We start from the raw sequence: 15,056 nt of genomic DNA on the forward strand, positions 1-15,056 counted from the left end.
CGAAGGAAGCCGCGCTGTCCGTCCTCGGCACCCTCCCCGACGCCGACGCCGTGGCGTCCGCGCTCGAGGGGGCGCGCGCGAAGGTCGATCTCGGTGACGTCGACGTCGACGCCGCGCTCGCCTCGCTCCGCGCGACGCTCGACGCGCTTTCCATCGACGCGCTTTCCATCGACGCGCTTTCCATCGACGCCGCCGCACAGGCGCTCAACATCGATCCCATGGCGGCGTGGCGCGTGGAATCCGCCGTCGCCGCCGCCGCGGGCGACGAACCTGCGCTCGCGGGCGCCGGCGCCGCGGCCATCGTCGCCGGCGCCTCCCTCGCGATCGCCCGCGTCGCCGGAGTTTCCGGCGACGACAAATCCACGCACTACGACGGCGAGACCTACGACGGACTCCCCACCGTCTACGACATCCCCGCCATACGCGAGTACTGGAGCGAGCGACCGCTGGCGGCGGGAAAGCGCGCGGGCGGCCTCGTCGCCAAGCTCTCTCAATGGGCTTTATCCGTCCTCTCCGACGTCGCGACCGGAAACGTCGAGACAAACTCTCGAAAACGCGCGGCGGCGATGCGCGACCTGATCAGCGAGCAGGGCCCCGCGTTCGTCAAGGTTGGGCAGGCGATCGCGATCCGTCCCGATCTCCTGCCCCAAGCCTACCTGGACGAGCTCCAAAAGCTGCTCGATCAGGTTGCGCCCTTCGGAAGCGACGAGGCGAGGGCGACGATCGAGGCGAGCTTGGGCGACGGGGTGACGCTCGACGACGTCTTCGAGGACGCCGCGACCGCGTTCGCGCAGCCGGTCGCCGCCGCGTCCATCGGGCAGGTGTATAAGGCGACGCTGAGGCTGGACGCGCCGGGCGTGGACCAATCGGAATCCAACGCTTGGGGCCGCGTTGTCGCCGTCAAGGTGCAGCGGCCGGATATCCTCTCCGTCGTCACCCTGGACCTGCTCGTCATCCGGTCCCTCCTCGAGGCCGCCGCGCGAATCCCCACCGGTAACAACGCGCTCCTCGAGCAGGTGGTGCAGACCGCGGAGGGTTTCATCCCCGTCCTGGACGTCGCCGCGGAACGGTTCATGGAGGAGCTCGACTACGGGCTGGAGGCGAACAACGCGTCGAGGTTCGAGGCGGATATGGCGCGAACGGAGGTGGTCCGCGGCGCCGTCAAGGTTCCGCACGTCTTCCGCGGCCTTTCCGGGCGGTGCGTGCTGACGCAGGAGTGGGTGACGGGGCGTAAGCTCACGGAGATCACCGCGGATCCCGCCAGCGGCCCGGTGCGGGCCAAGTTGGTGCAGACGCTGCTGAACAGCTACATGGTGCAGTTTCTCGACACTGGCTTTCTCCACGCGGATCCGCACCCGGGTAACTTCATGCTCATGCCCGACGGCCGCCTGTGCATCCTCGACTACGGCATGATGACGGAGATTTCGCAGGACCAGAGGATCGCGTTCATCGAGTACATCGCCCACCTGTCCGCGCGAGAGTACGATAAGACCTTGGGCGACCTCGTCAACCTGGGCTTCGTCCCGGCTTCGCTGGCGGATGATCCCGCCAACAGGGCCATCGTCGTGCCGGTGTTGGCGGAGACTCTGGAGACTCTGTACGGCAGCGGCGGTGGTATCACCGCCAAGACGGACGCGCTCAACGCGCAGTCCGCGTCGCGCGTGGGCGAGCTCAGCGATAAGCTCGAGGCTCTCGCCAAGGACTACCCGCTTCAGCTTCCGCCGTATTTCGTGCTCATCCTTCGCGCTTTCGGCACCCTCGAGGGACTGGGCCTGAGCGTGGACGAGAACTACGCCATCGTCGACGAGTGCTTCCCGTACGTCGCGCGTCGAATGCTCGCGGACGACTCCCCGCGCATGCGCGCCGCCTTGCGATCCTTCGTGTACGGCGGCGGCGACAGGCTCAAGGTGAGCCGCGTGCGTGACATCGCGAGCGGTTTCTCAGAGTTTACGAATAACCTCGGCGAGACGGAGGCGGTGGCGGCGGAGGCTGCCGCGGCGCTCGGGCGTAAGGACGGCGCGGCGGGGGGTGCCGAGTCATTCGCGGGGGGTGACGAGTCATTCGCGGGGGGTGACGAGTCAGGGGGTGCCCAAAAAACGACCAAGACTTCGGCGGAGATTGACGCCGCGACTCGCGACGCGCTTGCGCTCGTGTTCAGCGCCGAGGGCAACTACCTGCAGGAGATTTTGGTCGAGGAGGCGGTGCGGGCGGCTGACTCCCTCGCCAGGAACGCGGCGGCGCAGGGCTGGCGCGCGCTCGGCGCCGGCGCGCCCCTCGCCGCGGGCCTCGGCCTCGTCGCCCCGCCCCTCGCGCTCATCCCGGGCGTCAACATCCCCATCTTGCTGTCACTCGTCGCCGGACAAAACAGAGACGGCGTTCGTCTCACCCTCGACGATAAGAGGAATCTCGCGCTGCTCAGGTCCATCGCCGAGCTCGTGGCGCCGGAGTTCGCCAAGCGGCTGGAGCAGGCGTCGGCGGCTAACCCTCCCGGCGGGATGACCGCCAACCTGACCCCGGAGGAGGCGAGGAGGCTGCTCGCGACGTTTCGGGACATCGCGCCGGCGGTGGCGCCGGGCGTGCAAAGGATGGGACGAGATTTCGCCGCCAAGTTTGCCTCGAGGCTCGCGGAGCGAAGCGCGGAGGACCTGCGGGGGTTCGGCGCGCCGCTGCCGGGGGTGCCGGCGCCCGCCGAGTTTCTGAACGCGCTCGAGAGGGTGGGATTCTTCCCCACCTCGGACGACTCAGTCGGGCGGGGGCGGTGACGGGGGAAGGGGAGGGTGAGGAGGATTTGATTTTTTTCACGCGTCGGAACTCGCCGCGGGGGGGGGTTCGCGCGTCGCTCGCTCGCTTACGCACATCACGGTGCTACGCTTGTAATTCAACCGCTCGCTTTATCGCACGCCGCTTCGTCGAACGAATCAGTACCCGTCGCAGTTGACCCCGAGCGCCTTGGTCCCGCCGGTTTCCCCGAATGCGCACAGCCCGAACCGGTTCAGCGGCGCGCTCTTATCGTAGTTACCCCAGGTGGCTTTCGCGAACGCCGCCCTGGCCTCGTCGCCCGCCAGCGCGCCGGACGTGAACCCCTCCGCGTACTGGATCCATTCCGCCGTCTTCGCCGCGTCGAACGGCGGGTTCGCCGGGTCAAACTCGGCGGCGCCGTCGAGGGTGGCAAAGGAGTTCTTCAGGTAGGCGACGAGCTTTGTGGTCATCAGAAAGCTGCGGCCCTGGGACTTGGGCGAGTACGCCGTCTTGGCGCCGCTGTACCACTCGTCGGAGGAGGCGAGCCATCCGCTGACGTCCTTGCTCCGGCCCTGGACCAAGGCGCTGGTCTGCGCGATGAGGTTGAGGGTGCTCTGCTGGTACGCCTGCTCGGACTCTGAGAGGGTGATCTGCGAGAGGTCGGAGAGGCGGTTGGCCTTCTTGGCCTGCGCCGGGGCGGGGGAGTTCAGCGCAACGCCGGCGATGAGCGCGCCGGCGAGGCCGCGAAGGGCGCCGCGACGGCTCGGCGCGAGGGTGCCGGCGGAGACGGTCGCGGCATCTTCGGCTCCCGAACCGGATGATTTCGCGACGGTGCCGAAATTCGGGCGGGCGCGGCGACGGGCGGCGGCCCGGTTGGTGGATCTGATGGAGACGAGCGCGGGGCTCGTCACGATGGAGGTGATCATTGCGACGCGCGGGGTCTGTGAGGGGGGTGACGCGGTGGCGTCGCGCGTGGAGAGTGGCGAGGCCCGCGCGGAAAACCAACAATGACAAGTCAGCACACCGCGAGATCTTTTGTCGGGTGGATCTGGATTTCTTATCTGTGATTCGTCGAGACCCCGTGGGCGCGAACAAGGGTCGCAGTGAACGCGTTCAATTCGTTTTACAAGACATGCGTCTGTGACTACACGAGGCGGAGACGACGGCGAGACAACCCGCGACACCCACGCGAGATTTTGTCGTGTAGGGTGGCGCTCCTCCGCCGCCGTCGTCGTCAACCTGTCCGCGTTGAGGCCGTGGTGAGAAAAACCAACAAAAAAACCAAAAAAATCAACGTCGAGTCCGTCAGATTTGCACCCCCGTTCACGCGCCCGTGATTCATCGCGACAGCACGGCCCGTCTCAGCACGGCACCCCGACCGCGTGCTGCACCAGGCGCCACCTCTCGAGCACCGACAGAACCTCCCCCGCGCTCGGCAGCCGCCCGTCGGCGTCCGCCCAAAGCGCCCTCCTGTCCCGCCGCACCGGCGGCCAAGCGCTCCTGAACGTCGGACCCGCGATCGCCGACGGCGGTGCGTGCGGTCCCGCGAACGTCGGGCGTCGTTTGCCGTGGCCGGAGGGCGCGAACGGCGCCGCGGCCGCGGAGAGGCCTCTCGACGATGTCAACGCGTGCGAGGGCGGGGGCGCAGTCGTCCCCGGGGCGGATTTGAGACGGTGGATTTTGCACGGAGGGTTTCGAAGCGAGCTCGTCGCGAGGCAGTCGGCGACGACGTCGCACATGAGGTGGTCCACGTCCACGTCGATCCCGTCGATCCACGTCGTCTCGTCCGCGAACGACGAGGAGTTTTGCCTCGACGGCGCCGACGCGTCGCGGTCGTCGTCGAGGATGCTGAGCAGGGACGCAAAGTCCATGGAGCACTCGCGGACGAAGCGGGGGGTGTCGGAGCTGGGCGCGGGCGGCAACGCCGCGAGAGACTCCGCGGCGGCGCGTCGCTTCAGCGGGGACCGAACGTCGTCGTCGTCGTCGTCGTCCGTCGCGTCATCGTCGGTATCGGACGACGACGGCGCGCGCCTGCGTTTGTGCGGGGTGTCGAGGGGACACCGACACGTCAGCGAGTCCTCGTCGGAGCCCTCGCACCGAGCCGCCGCCTCGTTCGAAGCCCGACGCCGAATTCCTTCGAGCTCGAGCCCGTCGTGCGTTTGGCTCTGGCGGCGTGGGAGGGTGGAGATCGGGGAGGATCGCGCGCGCCCGGGCGGTGACGCGGCGGCGTTCGCGCGGATCGAGGACCCGGCATCGACGAGGACGGAGCGCTCGGATCCCGGCGGCGAAGGTCGCCGCGAGACGCGCGCGTCGTTGTCGGCGGTGGGTCGACGGTGCCGTCGGCTGGGGTTTTGGGAAACCGGCGGGTTACCGGCGAGAGCGGGTATCGCGCTCTGCGTGGTGGCGTCGACGGCGCGCGCGCCCTTGCCGCCGCTCACGTCGGAGTCGGGTCCGGCACACATGGCTAGATACAGCTGACGCCTAAGGTCTCCCCTAGGCGGGTCAGGCTGGGGTCGTCGTCAAGTGAAGAAGCGCCCAACGGTGATATCCACGTCGAGTCAGCAAAGGAACAACCAACTGGAAACGGCGAAGATTTGAAACTACATGTGTCATGATCATTAACAATCACGTCGCGTCGCTACTCAGCTCCTGCCCTTGTTCTGTTTGGCTGCCCTGCAAACTTATTAGTCTAACTTTATTCGCCCTCGCCGCCCGCCTTCCCTCTCATCCTCACCGCCAGCTCCCGTAGCTCCTTGACAGTCATCAAACCCTGGTTCACCTCGTCCGCCTGCACGGTGTTCGCCGCGGGGCCCAAGGGTTCCGCAGACTTCGTGTTCCTCTCGAGCTGGTGACGGTGAGTGCGTGCGGCGGGTCAGTTGTTGGCTCTGTTTGGCTATTTCATCTCTCTATCGCAGTGGCCACGCGTCCGGCGTGTTCTTCTCGAACTGCGCGAAACGGGCGAGAACGCGATGCGCGGATGAGCTCGTCGGAGACGGTCGAGAGAAGCGAAACGGGCGCGAGCGACGGAACACACCGAGAGCGGACGGGCGAGAGAAGGGAAGGAACGGCGCCAAAGGGAAAGAACTCACCTGGAAGGATATGCTCGGGTTTCTTCGCAGCACATCCGCGGGTGCCTCGCCCGGGAACACCCGCTTCAAGTCTTCGAACAGCGCGGGGACGTCCATGGCGAGTATGTTCGGGAAATCCGTCAGTAACCTGTCCACGTCGCAGTCGCTCGGCATCCGCTCCCGCATCTGCCTCGCGGATCTGTACACGTACCAGGACTCCGGCCATCGCGGTCCCCGTCCCCGGTCCCCGTCTCCGTCCCCGCCCCCGTCCCCGGGTGCCGACTTTTCGTCCCCGCGTCTCTTCCCGACGGGCATCCCCGCCGCGTGACCCACCCGGGGTTCGGACTCGTACGTCAGCCTGTACTCGCCGCGGTCCTTGGTGACCAGAAACTCCGGGCGCTTTCCGCAAAGCTTGGCGAGGTTCGCGGTCGGCAACGCGTCGCGAAGCGCGCCGGCTCGGGCGACGATCCCGGCGATCGTTCCCCCGTCCGCCGCGTCGATCACCAACATCGCGGGAACGGCGGCGATGAGCTCGTCGCACGCCGAGGGCTCAAGCCCGGCACCTTCGAGACCCGCGCGGAGAGTGTTGACCACGTCGACCGCGTTGTCGACGCCCGGCTTGGCGAACAGCGACGTTTGCCGCGCGCATAACTCCGCGGCGTCCGCACCGGGGAGCAGTCTCTTGACGCCGAGCATGCCGCTCGTCACCGCGGGTAGATCCAGCGCCAGTCGCGCCATCTCCGCCGGCTTCACCTCGCCCCGCGCCCTGCGTTTGGCAAGCGGAGGGCAGATCTCCTCGAGCCTTTTCAACGCGGTGCGAAGCGTCTCCGCGTCGACGCCGGATTCGTCGCACACCGCGAGAAGCGCCAGCTCGTCCGCCTGCTCCTTCGACAGCGACACGTGGTGCTCGTGCACCGATCGGCCCATCAGCGCCCACGGCGGCTCCTTCTTCCCATCCTCGCGTCGCGATCCGCGGAAGGAGCCCGAAGACTCGGCGGGACCGCCCCTCCCCCCCGTCGCTCCCGGTGCCGTCGTGCCGCGACGCCGCGGTGCGCTCGGAAGACCACGAAGCGCGGGTCCCGCGGATCGCGCCGGAACCCGTCGGGTCCCAGCGGAGGGAACCGCCGCCGCCGCGCTCGTCGTCGAGCGCATGCCCGTGTGCGAAGCGCGGGCTCGTGTTTATCCGGGACGAATGCATCGCGCGAAATGTAACGCGGTCGACTCGTGTGCGTCATCACGAACAAACGCGCCCGCGCGCTCGGCGACGCGCATGGCGACCCGCGTCGCGTCCCACGCCGCGCGGCCGACGATATCTCATCCCGCCCGCGCGCGCCCCGGGGCCTCCCCGGTTCGCCGCGGGGGGTCGACACCCGCGCCGCGCGCTACACCAGTCGGTGGGCACCTCCCTGGCAGCGACGACGATCGACCGTACGACGTGATGGTCTTCGACTTGGATGGCGTCCTGTACGCAGCGAATAACGGATACATGGAGCACGTGCGCCAGAACGCGCGTCGCTTCATACGCGACAGGTACGGCGTGAGCGACGAAGAGGCCGGGGAGATACGCGCGAAAGCCTTCGAGCTCGCCAACCAGACGGTCCGCGGGCTTCGCATGTTGGGATACGAGGTGGACCAGGCGGATTTCATGGACTACTGCCGCAGCGGCGAGGAGCTGTACCTGCGCGAGGACGCGCAGGTCGTCGAGGCGGTTCGCGCGCTGTCCGAGCGGTACGGGGCGAGCGGCGGCGGCTGCGGGAACCGCGCGGTCGGGCGATCGAACCCGACGTCCGCGTGCGTTGTCTTCACCAACACGGCGGAGAAGAGAGCGAGGTTGGCGCTGCGTTGCCTCGGATTGGACGGAGCCTTCGACGCGGTGTACGGCGCCGACTTCATGGGCGCCGAGACGTCCAAGCCCTCCCCCGAAGCCTTCGAGCTCGTGCTGACGCACCTGGGCGTTACCGACGCGCGCCGGGCGGTCATGTTCGAGGATTCGTTCAAAAACCTTCGAGCCGCGAAAGCGGCGGGCATGTCGACGGTGTTCGTCAAGGGGGAGACGGCGACGCGCGAGGGGGTCGCGTTCGACGACGACGAGTGCGGGGTTTGGGACGTCGCGGACGCGGTGATCGACGCCTTGACCCTGAGGGAGCTGCGCCGGGCGATGCCGGCGCTCTTGGCGGACCGGCCCGACGGCCAGTCCCCGTCGCGATGAGAATCACACTTGTAAACTTAAACTCTAGCTCTAGCTACCGTGAAGACTGCGATGGTACACTTACGCGGGGGTCGGCGGGCGGGACCCGCGAACGGACGCCCCCCTCGTCAGAAGGTGTAGGACGCCAGCGCCGCGGTGACGGCCCCGGACGCCGCGAACAGACCGATGGAACTGGCCTTAGCGCTCGCGTTGTCGATGCCGTTTGTGGTTTTGTCCCAGACGATGTGCCGGAACCCGCCGAGGGTGTGGTAGACGAACGGGAACCCGACGAGCGCCTTTGCGGGGAACACCAGGAACGGCACGGTGGACTTGAACCCCTCGATGAACGCGGGCAGCGCCTCCGGTCCTCCCACCGCGCAGAGCGACCCTCCGAACGCCACGGCGCCGGAGAGGACGCACCCGGTGACCCTGTTGGTGATTGAGCTGAGCGCGACGACGGGGAACTTGTAGTGGGTGGAGGAGCCGTCGATGTCGAACACGTCGGGGGACAGCGGCCGCTTCTCCAGGAGCTGCGACGCACGCGTGCGATGGATGCGGGAGGGGTGAGGACGTCAGGGATGTGGGCGACGCGGGCGGGCGGCGTCGGGCGACGTTCGGCGACGACGCTTCGGTTCGAAGGAACCCTAAACCGAGATCTCATCCGTAACAACGCAACGCGGGTTCGTTCTAGCGGGTGAGGGGCGCGCGCGCGTCGGCTTTCGCGTCGCGGCGCCCTCCCTCCGAGCGATTCTTTTCCGAGCGCCGTCGCGCGGAAACCCCACGCGCGCGCGTGGCGAAGAAACGCACCTCTCTGTGGTTGGCCGGGGTCCCGAGGAACTTGGTCCCGGGCCCATCCTTCACCTGCCCGTAGTTCTCGGGCACTCCAACCTGTCCGATGCCCCGCACGGCCGCGAGCATCGCGTCGGTTCTGGCGGGACCCGCGCCCGTCGGCCTCGCGCCGGCGGCGAGGGCCGCACGCGCGAGCGCGCCGGTCGAGTTTCGCGCGTGCTGCATGGCGCCGCCGAGTGCACCGACCCTTCGCGCGCCCGGTGACAAATATCTTCTCCGCCTCCTGTCGATGCGGAGAACTTGACGGTGTAAAAGCCCTCGGTCGCGGACCCTCGAAGGCGTAACGAACTGTCGCGCCCCCGCCCCACTTTTGGGGCGCCATGGTAAGGCGGCGCAACGTCCGCGCCGAGGATTCGGACGATGAGCGCGAGGGTGACCGCGGCGATCGAAGCCGGCGCCGGGACCGCGCGTCCGCCGTCGCCAAGCGCCGGCAAACCCCGAGCCCCCCGCCCGCGAATGGCCCAAACGCAACCCTCGACGGCGGTTGCGAGGCGGCGAACGGGGCGGGTGCCACAGCCGTAGGTTTTTCGAAAGAGGATTTCGACGCCATCCCGCCGGAGTCCCGCAATGCCATCGTGGGCACCATCGATAAGGTCCGGAAGCTCGACGACGGCTTAAGGGAGCTCGCCGCTATCGTCGACAAGTGCCTCGATACGGATGAACAAAATCACCCCGAGATCCCCGAAGATCTCTTCGACGTCCTCAAAGCGCTCGAGGGATACAGGCTACTCACGGACGTGTGCGCAGAGGGCGCATTGCGGGGCCTGCACCCCAGGGATGTGTTCGCCAACCTCCCTCCCGAGTTCATCAGCGAGATCGGCCGCAATCCGATCGCCCTACTCGAGAAGGTCACCGAGGGCATGCCCAAGCTTTGGAGGTTTCTCAACGAGGCCCACCCCGAAGTTATTGCCCGCCACGGGTCCAAGCTTTGGAAGTTTCTCCACGAGGCCTACCCCAAAGTCGTCGCGAGCTGCCCATCACATATCCAGGGCTCTGATGAGACGAAGGACGCGCGAGCCGACGAAATGGAATCGCGGCGAAACACCGCGGTGAAGCATTACGTCGATAATTTGACGGAGATGATGGACAGGCTAAAGGAGATGGAGAATTACGTGCTCCAAAATGTGCCGGAGACGCGCGTGCCAGGCAAAGACGAGGAGCTGGAGCGTCGCATACGGAACGCGACGAACGCGCTCGGGCGGTTGTCCTTTGAAAAACAGAAAAAGTGCCTGGACAAGCTGGACGAGATCAAAAAGACGGCGAAGCGGGCCGAGTTCGCGTCCAAGCTGGACAGCGGGGAGTTTGACGACGAGATATTCGCATCCCTCGGGAACGGCTCCGTGGATGGCTCGGACCTCGACGACGACGACGAAGACGACGATTCGGACGACGACTTCCCGGCGCCGCCGAGCGACACCCCGTACAGGTACAAGGTGGGCGATTCCGTCCTGGTGGCGTGGGAACCCTCGTCCCAGGACCCGCCCTACGATAAGGGCTGGCGTCGCGCCATCGTGGTGGACAGGCACGTTGCCGCGGATACCTTCGAGCCGCACCGCGCGAAACTGTCCGCGCGCGGCCGCGAGCTGGCGATGCTCACGGCGATGTACTCGCTGAGGGACGCGGGAATCGACCCGGTTGAGGTGGACGAGTCGACGCGGCTCCCGCCCATAAAGGTTTTCATCGTTCCCTACGTGGTGAAGCTGACGAACGACAACGGGAAGGAGGAGAAGGTGCCGATTCCCCGGGACGACCCGATGCACATTCGCGGGTGCTGGGAGGAGACGAAGAAGTGCGGCAAGAAACCCGCGAAAAAGTTGCGATTTCGGGCCAACGACCAGGTGGAGGTGTGGGTGGGCCCCGGCCACGCCCTCGACGGCGCGTCCCACTGGATCCAGGGCACCGTTCGCGAGTACTGGTCGCACTATCCGGGCTGGGGCCGGGGCTGGGATCGAAACGGGCGGTGGCTCGACGGACTGCGAAAGGACCAGGTTCCGTACATCGTCACACCCGCGGGAGCCGAGGACGAGATGGCGGCGCACAAGGCTGCGCACAGGCTCGAGCAGATGTACCCGCCCGCCAGGTCGATTCAGTACGGGTCGATGGGCGTCCTGAACGAAAACACGGTGCTGGTGCTCGCCGACACGGACGAGTGGATCCGATTCCCGAAGCTGAGGTTCAGGCCGGGTTCACGGGTCGAGTGCAAGATTCGAGACTCGAGCGCCGCAAACGGGGGGTTCCACCCGGGCACCGTCGTGGGAACTTTTTACAGGGAGGACCACTGGAGGAACGGGTCGTGCGCGCCGTATCAGGTGAGGCTGGACGGCGAACGGAAGCTGATTTACGCGCCGGCTGACAACGACAGCTGTATCCGCGCCCTAAAAGGTAGCTAGGATTGCAATCCCCGATGGATCCGCGCCGCGACTGGACGATATGATAGATTTCTTCGGAACCGCGTAAAACGTCTCATCAGACTTTGAATATAACGTCGTCTTTTCAGAGTTTACTCGTCGACGGGCCGCCCATGTGCCTGTGACGGGCCCGTCTCTCCTCCTCGCTCTGCTCCGGCGTGAATATCTTACCGGGGTTCATGATCATTCGCGGGTCCAGCGCTCGCTTCAATCGACGCTGGCAGTCCACGTGGAACGGGCCGTGCTCCCAGCACACGTGCTTGATCTTGCCGATACCCACGCCGTGCTCGCCGGACGCGGCGCCTCCCATGCCGATCGCGCGCGCGATCACCTTGTCGTTGAGGGCCATCAACCTCTCCTCCTCCTCGGGAGCGTAGGGTATCAGGCAGTGAAAGTTACCGTCGCTGATGTGAGCGCACATCACGCACGGGAAACCCGCCGCTTTGAAGTCAGCCTCTGTCAACGCCACGCACTCCGCCAGCCTCGACGTCGGCACGCACACGTCGCCGACGTACACGGACTCCTTCCGTCGCGGATCCCCCGCCATCAAACCGCGGTACCTCATCGCGCCAAGGTAACACCCCCGGCGGGCGTCCCACAGCTCGTCCAACTCCTCACCCGAAGCGGCGAACCGCCACGTCTTGGCGCCGTTTTTTTGCGCCATCCCGAGCATCACTCGCCAGTCCCCCTCCGCGCCCTCACGCGTGTTCCCAACAAACTCGAGGAACAGCGTCGGCGCAGTCGCCAGTTGCGTCTTGAACACGACGTTAGTCACCTTGATTCCCTCGTCGTTCATGAGCTCGCACCTGAGCAGGGTGCCTAAGTTAGCTCGCACCGCGTCCACCACCGTCGTCGCCGCGGCGCGTACGTCCGGGAACACGACGACGGCGCCGCACCGAACCTTCGGCCGCGGGAATAACCTGACGACGAGCTCGGTGATGACCCCTAACGTTCCCTCCGCGCCCAAGTACAGCGAGTTGAGCTCGTAACCCGTGCTGGACTTGCGCACCGGTTGCCTGGTTCGAATCACGCGCCCGGTTGGGGTGACGACGGTCATGGACCGGACGTTCTCCTTGCTGGTGCCGTACTTGAGCGTGCTCATGCCGCTGCCGCCGGTGCTGGCCATACCGCCGATGGAGGGGTTCGACGACGGATCAGGGCCGAAGATCAAGCCGAGGGGTTCGAGAAACTTGTTCAGCTCGTTCTTCAGCACCCCGGCGCCCACCACCGCGAGCTGTTCCCCGTCCACGCACGAGATGCGCTTCATCAGGCACGTGTCGATCACGACGCCGCCCCGGTACGCGACGCACCCGCCCTCGAGCCCGGTCCCGGCGCCCCTCGGGACGATCGGCACCCTTCGCACGTAGCACAACCGGACGACAGCCGCGACCTCCTCGGTGGTCGTCGGGAGCACCACCAGGTCCGGCGGGTGTCGCGCGTGGTGGCCCATGTCCCCGGCGTACTCCCCGACCGCCTCCGCGCCTCGAAGCACGCGAGACGATGGATGCCCGTTCGCGCTTGGCCCCTCTCGATTCGCGTCGATTGATTCGCCCTTCGATGAGAGCGAAAGAAGGGCTCGGACGTCGGCGACGAATTTGGCATCCACGACTCCGTACGGTTGAGTCACCGGCGGGCAAACCTCGAGGAAGTCCCAAGTCTCCGCCGCGCCGAGCTCGCGGTGGAGCGCGTCGTCACCGCGCCCGGCTTCGACACTCTTTGGTCGGGTCCTTCGTCGCCAGTCGGCGATGGCGGCGTTGAGTCCGTCAATCTCCAGGAGAAAGGCGTCGTGCCCGTGGGGGGAATCGATCGTGTACATCTCCGCGTTGGGCATGTGCCTCACCAGCTCCTCCTGCAGGTGGTACGGGTACAGCACATCGCTGGTGATGCCCACGACCATCGTCTTGTGTGTGAGGGACGCGAGGACGTCGTGGTAGGCGCCCCGGCCCGCGGATACGTCGTGGGTGTCCAACGTCAGCGTGAGCTGAACGTAACAGTTGGGGTCGAAGCGGCGGGTGAACTTTTTCCCCTGGTACCGCAGGTAGTTCTCGACGTCGTAGAAGGGGAGGGACGCGACCGCGGCGGGGTTCTTGTGCGTACGCACCGCGATCTCGTCCTCCGCGCTCGGTCTCCTCCGAACGTCTCCTCCGGCGAGGTCTCGGTTGAATCGTTCGTCGATGGATCGGGGCGCGCGATAGGTCAGCATGGCGGTCATCCTCGCCGCGGCCAGGCCTCCTTTGGGAGGATCGCTCGGATCGTAGTCCCCGCCGTTCCATCCCTCGCCCGCCATGACCGCGAACCGCTCGACCTCGCCTATGCCGATGGCCCAGTCCGGGTGCCTGCCGCATCCCGCGATGAGGCAAAGGGAGTCCACGTATTCCGGATAGGTGGCGCCCCACTCCAGCGCCAGCATGCACCCCATGCTGCCCCCTATCGCCATCTTGAGGCGCCGCACGCCCAGGTGGTCCAACAGCATCCGCTGCAATCTGACGTTATCGCGTATGGTGCACGGTGAGGGAAAGTCGGGTCCGTACCACCCGCCGTCCGATTTACGCGGATCGCGAACCACGGGGGACGTGGTGCCGTAGGGGGACCCGAGGTAGTTGACGCACACCACGAAATCCGCGGCGACGTCTATGGCGAACCGGTCGCCGTCGCCCATCATCTCCCCCCACCACTCGTGCACCACGCTGTTGGACGTGAGCGAGTGCCCGACGACGACCCCGTTGTCCCTCGACGCGCAGAGCGCTCCGTAGGTTGAGTACGCGACTTGCACGTCGCGCAAGGTCTCGCCGCAGTCGAGCGTGAAGGACGGGAACGTGACGACGCTGGCGCCGGTGGCAGGGAGGCCGATCCCCGCGTCTTTCATGTGGTCGCCGCCATCGTGCTCATTCGCCTTGCCGCCCATGCTCCGCGGATGTCCGTCCACCTCCGCCGCGCCAGCGCGATCTGGTTGGGAATGATCTGTTTCGCGGGGTGGGCACGCCTCCTCGCCAACAACGAAGCAAGTTTCTCGAGCTCGGCCATGCCCGCCCCGCAGTCGGCAGCGGCGCTGACCGAAGGCGATGTCCGAGGTGGAGTTCGTCCTGTTGAGGCACGGCCAGACGCGGTGGAACCGCGAGGGCATCATTCAAGGCCAGGAGGACGCGGAGCTGGACGGCGACGGGGTGACGCAGGCGGAGGCGCTCGGGGCTGCGCTCGCCGGTGGGCGGTTCGGGACCATCGACGCCGTCGCGTCATCCGACCTATCCCGCGCGTCCGAAACCGCTTACCGCGTCGCCGACGCGCTGAACATGCCGGCGAGTACCGTGACGCTGCACAAGGAGCTTCGGGAGCGGCACATGGGCGTCCTTCAGGGGGTATCGAGGCGCGACGCCGACGCGCTGATGCCCGAGATTTGGCGAACGTTTCGAAGGGGTTCCGACGACGACTACGCCGTGCCGGGCGGCGGGGAGAGTTACAACGACCACTGGGACAGGGCAGTCGGTTGGATGGAACACGCCGCCGCGAAGGTATACCCGCACGGCGCGAGGGTCGCGGTGGTGACGCACGGGGGCACGCTGCACGTCCTCAAAGACAGGTGCGACGTCGACGATCCTCCGAGGGGGGATGCGCGTCGCCGCCGAGGGGTGGTGCACAACTGCAGCGTCGGGGTGATCAGGATATGCGTCGACGCGAGCGGAGATCGGCGCGGGTGGAGGTGCATCGCGTGGGGTGACACGTCGCACTTGGACGAGGCGAACGTCGGGTCTTTGCCGCACGGATTCGGCGGCGAAGCGGGCGGCGCTTGAGCTCGCGCAGCACAAA

At 66.8% G+C, this 15,056-nt stretch overlaps 8 protein-coding genes across 8 annotated transcripts; 4 read left to right on the plus strand and 4 right to left on the minus strand.

Annotated features, from left to right (window-relative positions):
- Positions 1-218: 218 nt before the first annotated feature.
- On the plus strand, positions 219-1,924 carry MICPUN_79186 (predicted protein; the record flags this gene model as incomplete). The annotated part of the gene is made up of 2 exons (XM_002499737.1): positions 219-1,565; positions 1,629-1,924. Coding segments are annotated over 2 exons (1,643 nt in total), but the record flags the coding sequence as incomplete, so codon positions are not given.
- Positions 1,925-2,918: 994 nt separating this feature from the next.
- On the minus strand, positions 2,919-3,665 carry MICPUN_55742 (predicted protein; the record flags this gene model as incomplete). The annotated part of the gene is made up of 1 exon (XM_002500228.1): positions 2,919-3,665. One exon carries the CDS (start codon positions 3,663-3,665, stop codon positions 2,919-2,921), a length of 747 nt encoding a protein of 248 aa, XP_002500274.1.
- A 435-nt stretch (positions 3,666-4,100) lies between these two features.
- Positions 4,101-6,734, minus strand: MICPUN_98701 (predicted protein; the record flags this gene model as incomplete). Its single annotated transcript, XM_002500229.1, has 3 exons — positions 4,101-4,904; positions 5,474-5,584; positions 5,829-6,734. The coding sequence occupies 3 exons, from the start codon at positions 6,732-6,734 to the stop codon at positions 4,101-4,103; spliced, it is 1,821 nt and encodes a 606-aa protein (XP_002500275.1).
- Positions 6,735-7,245: 511 nt separating this feature from the next.
- Positions 7,246-8,016, plus strand: MICPUN_98700 (predicted protein; the record flags this gene model as incomplete). The annotated part of the gene is made up of 1 exon (XM_002499738.1): positions 7,246-8,016. One exon carries the CDS (start codon positions 7,246-7,248, stop codon positions 8,014-8,016), a length of 771 nt encoding a protein of 256 aa, XP_002499784.1.
- Positions 8,017-8,123: 107 nt separating this feature from the next.
- On the minus strand, positions 8,124-9,009 carry MICPUN_55738 (predicted protein; the record flags this gene model as incomplete). The annotated part of the gene is made up of 2 exons (XM_002500230.1): positions 8,124-8,525; positions 8,803-9,009. The coding sequence occupies 2 exons, from the start codon at positions 9,007-9,009 to the stop codon at positions 8,124-8,126; spliced, it is 609 nt and encodes a 202-aa protein (XP_002500276.1).
- Positions 9,010-9,164: 155 nt separating this feature from the next.
- On the plus strand, positions 9,165-11,234 carry MICPUN_98698 (predicted protein; the record flags this gene model as incomplete). Its single annotated transcript, XM_002499739.1, has 1 exon — positions 9,165-11,234. One exon carries the CDS (start codon positions 9,165-9,167, stop codon positions 11,232-11,234), a length of 2,070 nt encoding a protein of 689 aa, XP_002499785.1.
- A 103-nt stretch (positions 11,235-11,337) lies between these two features.
- MICPUN_55736 (acetyltransferase-like/FAD linked oxidase) lies at positions 11,338-14,157 on the minus strand (the record flags this gene model as incomplete). Its single annotated transcript, XM_002500231.1, has 1 exon — positions 11,338-14,157. One exon carries the CDS (start codon positions 14,155-14,157, stop codon positions 11,338-11,340), a length of 2,820 nt encoding a protein of 939 aa, XP_002500277.1.
- A 157-nt stretch (positions 14,158-14,314) lies between these two features.
- MICPUN_79152 (predicted protein) lies at positions 14,315-15,040 on the plus strand (the record flags this gene model as incomplete). The annotated part of the gene is made up of 1 exon (XM_002499740.1): positions 14,315-15,040. One exon carries the CDS (start codon positions 14,315-14,317, stop codon positions 15,038-15,040), a length of 726 nt encoding a protein of 241 aa, XP_002499786.1.
- Between the last annotated feature and the right edge of the window lie 16 nt (positions 15,041-15,056).

Source organism: Micromonas commoda, chromosome 2 (genome assembly GCF_000090985.2).
Source record: "Micromonas commoda chromosome 2, complete sequence".
NCBI lineage: Eukaryota > Viridiplantae > Chlorophyta > Mamiellophyceae > Mamiellales > Mamiellaceae > Micromonas > Micromonas commoda.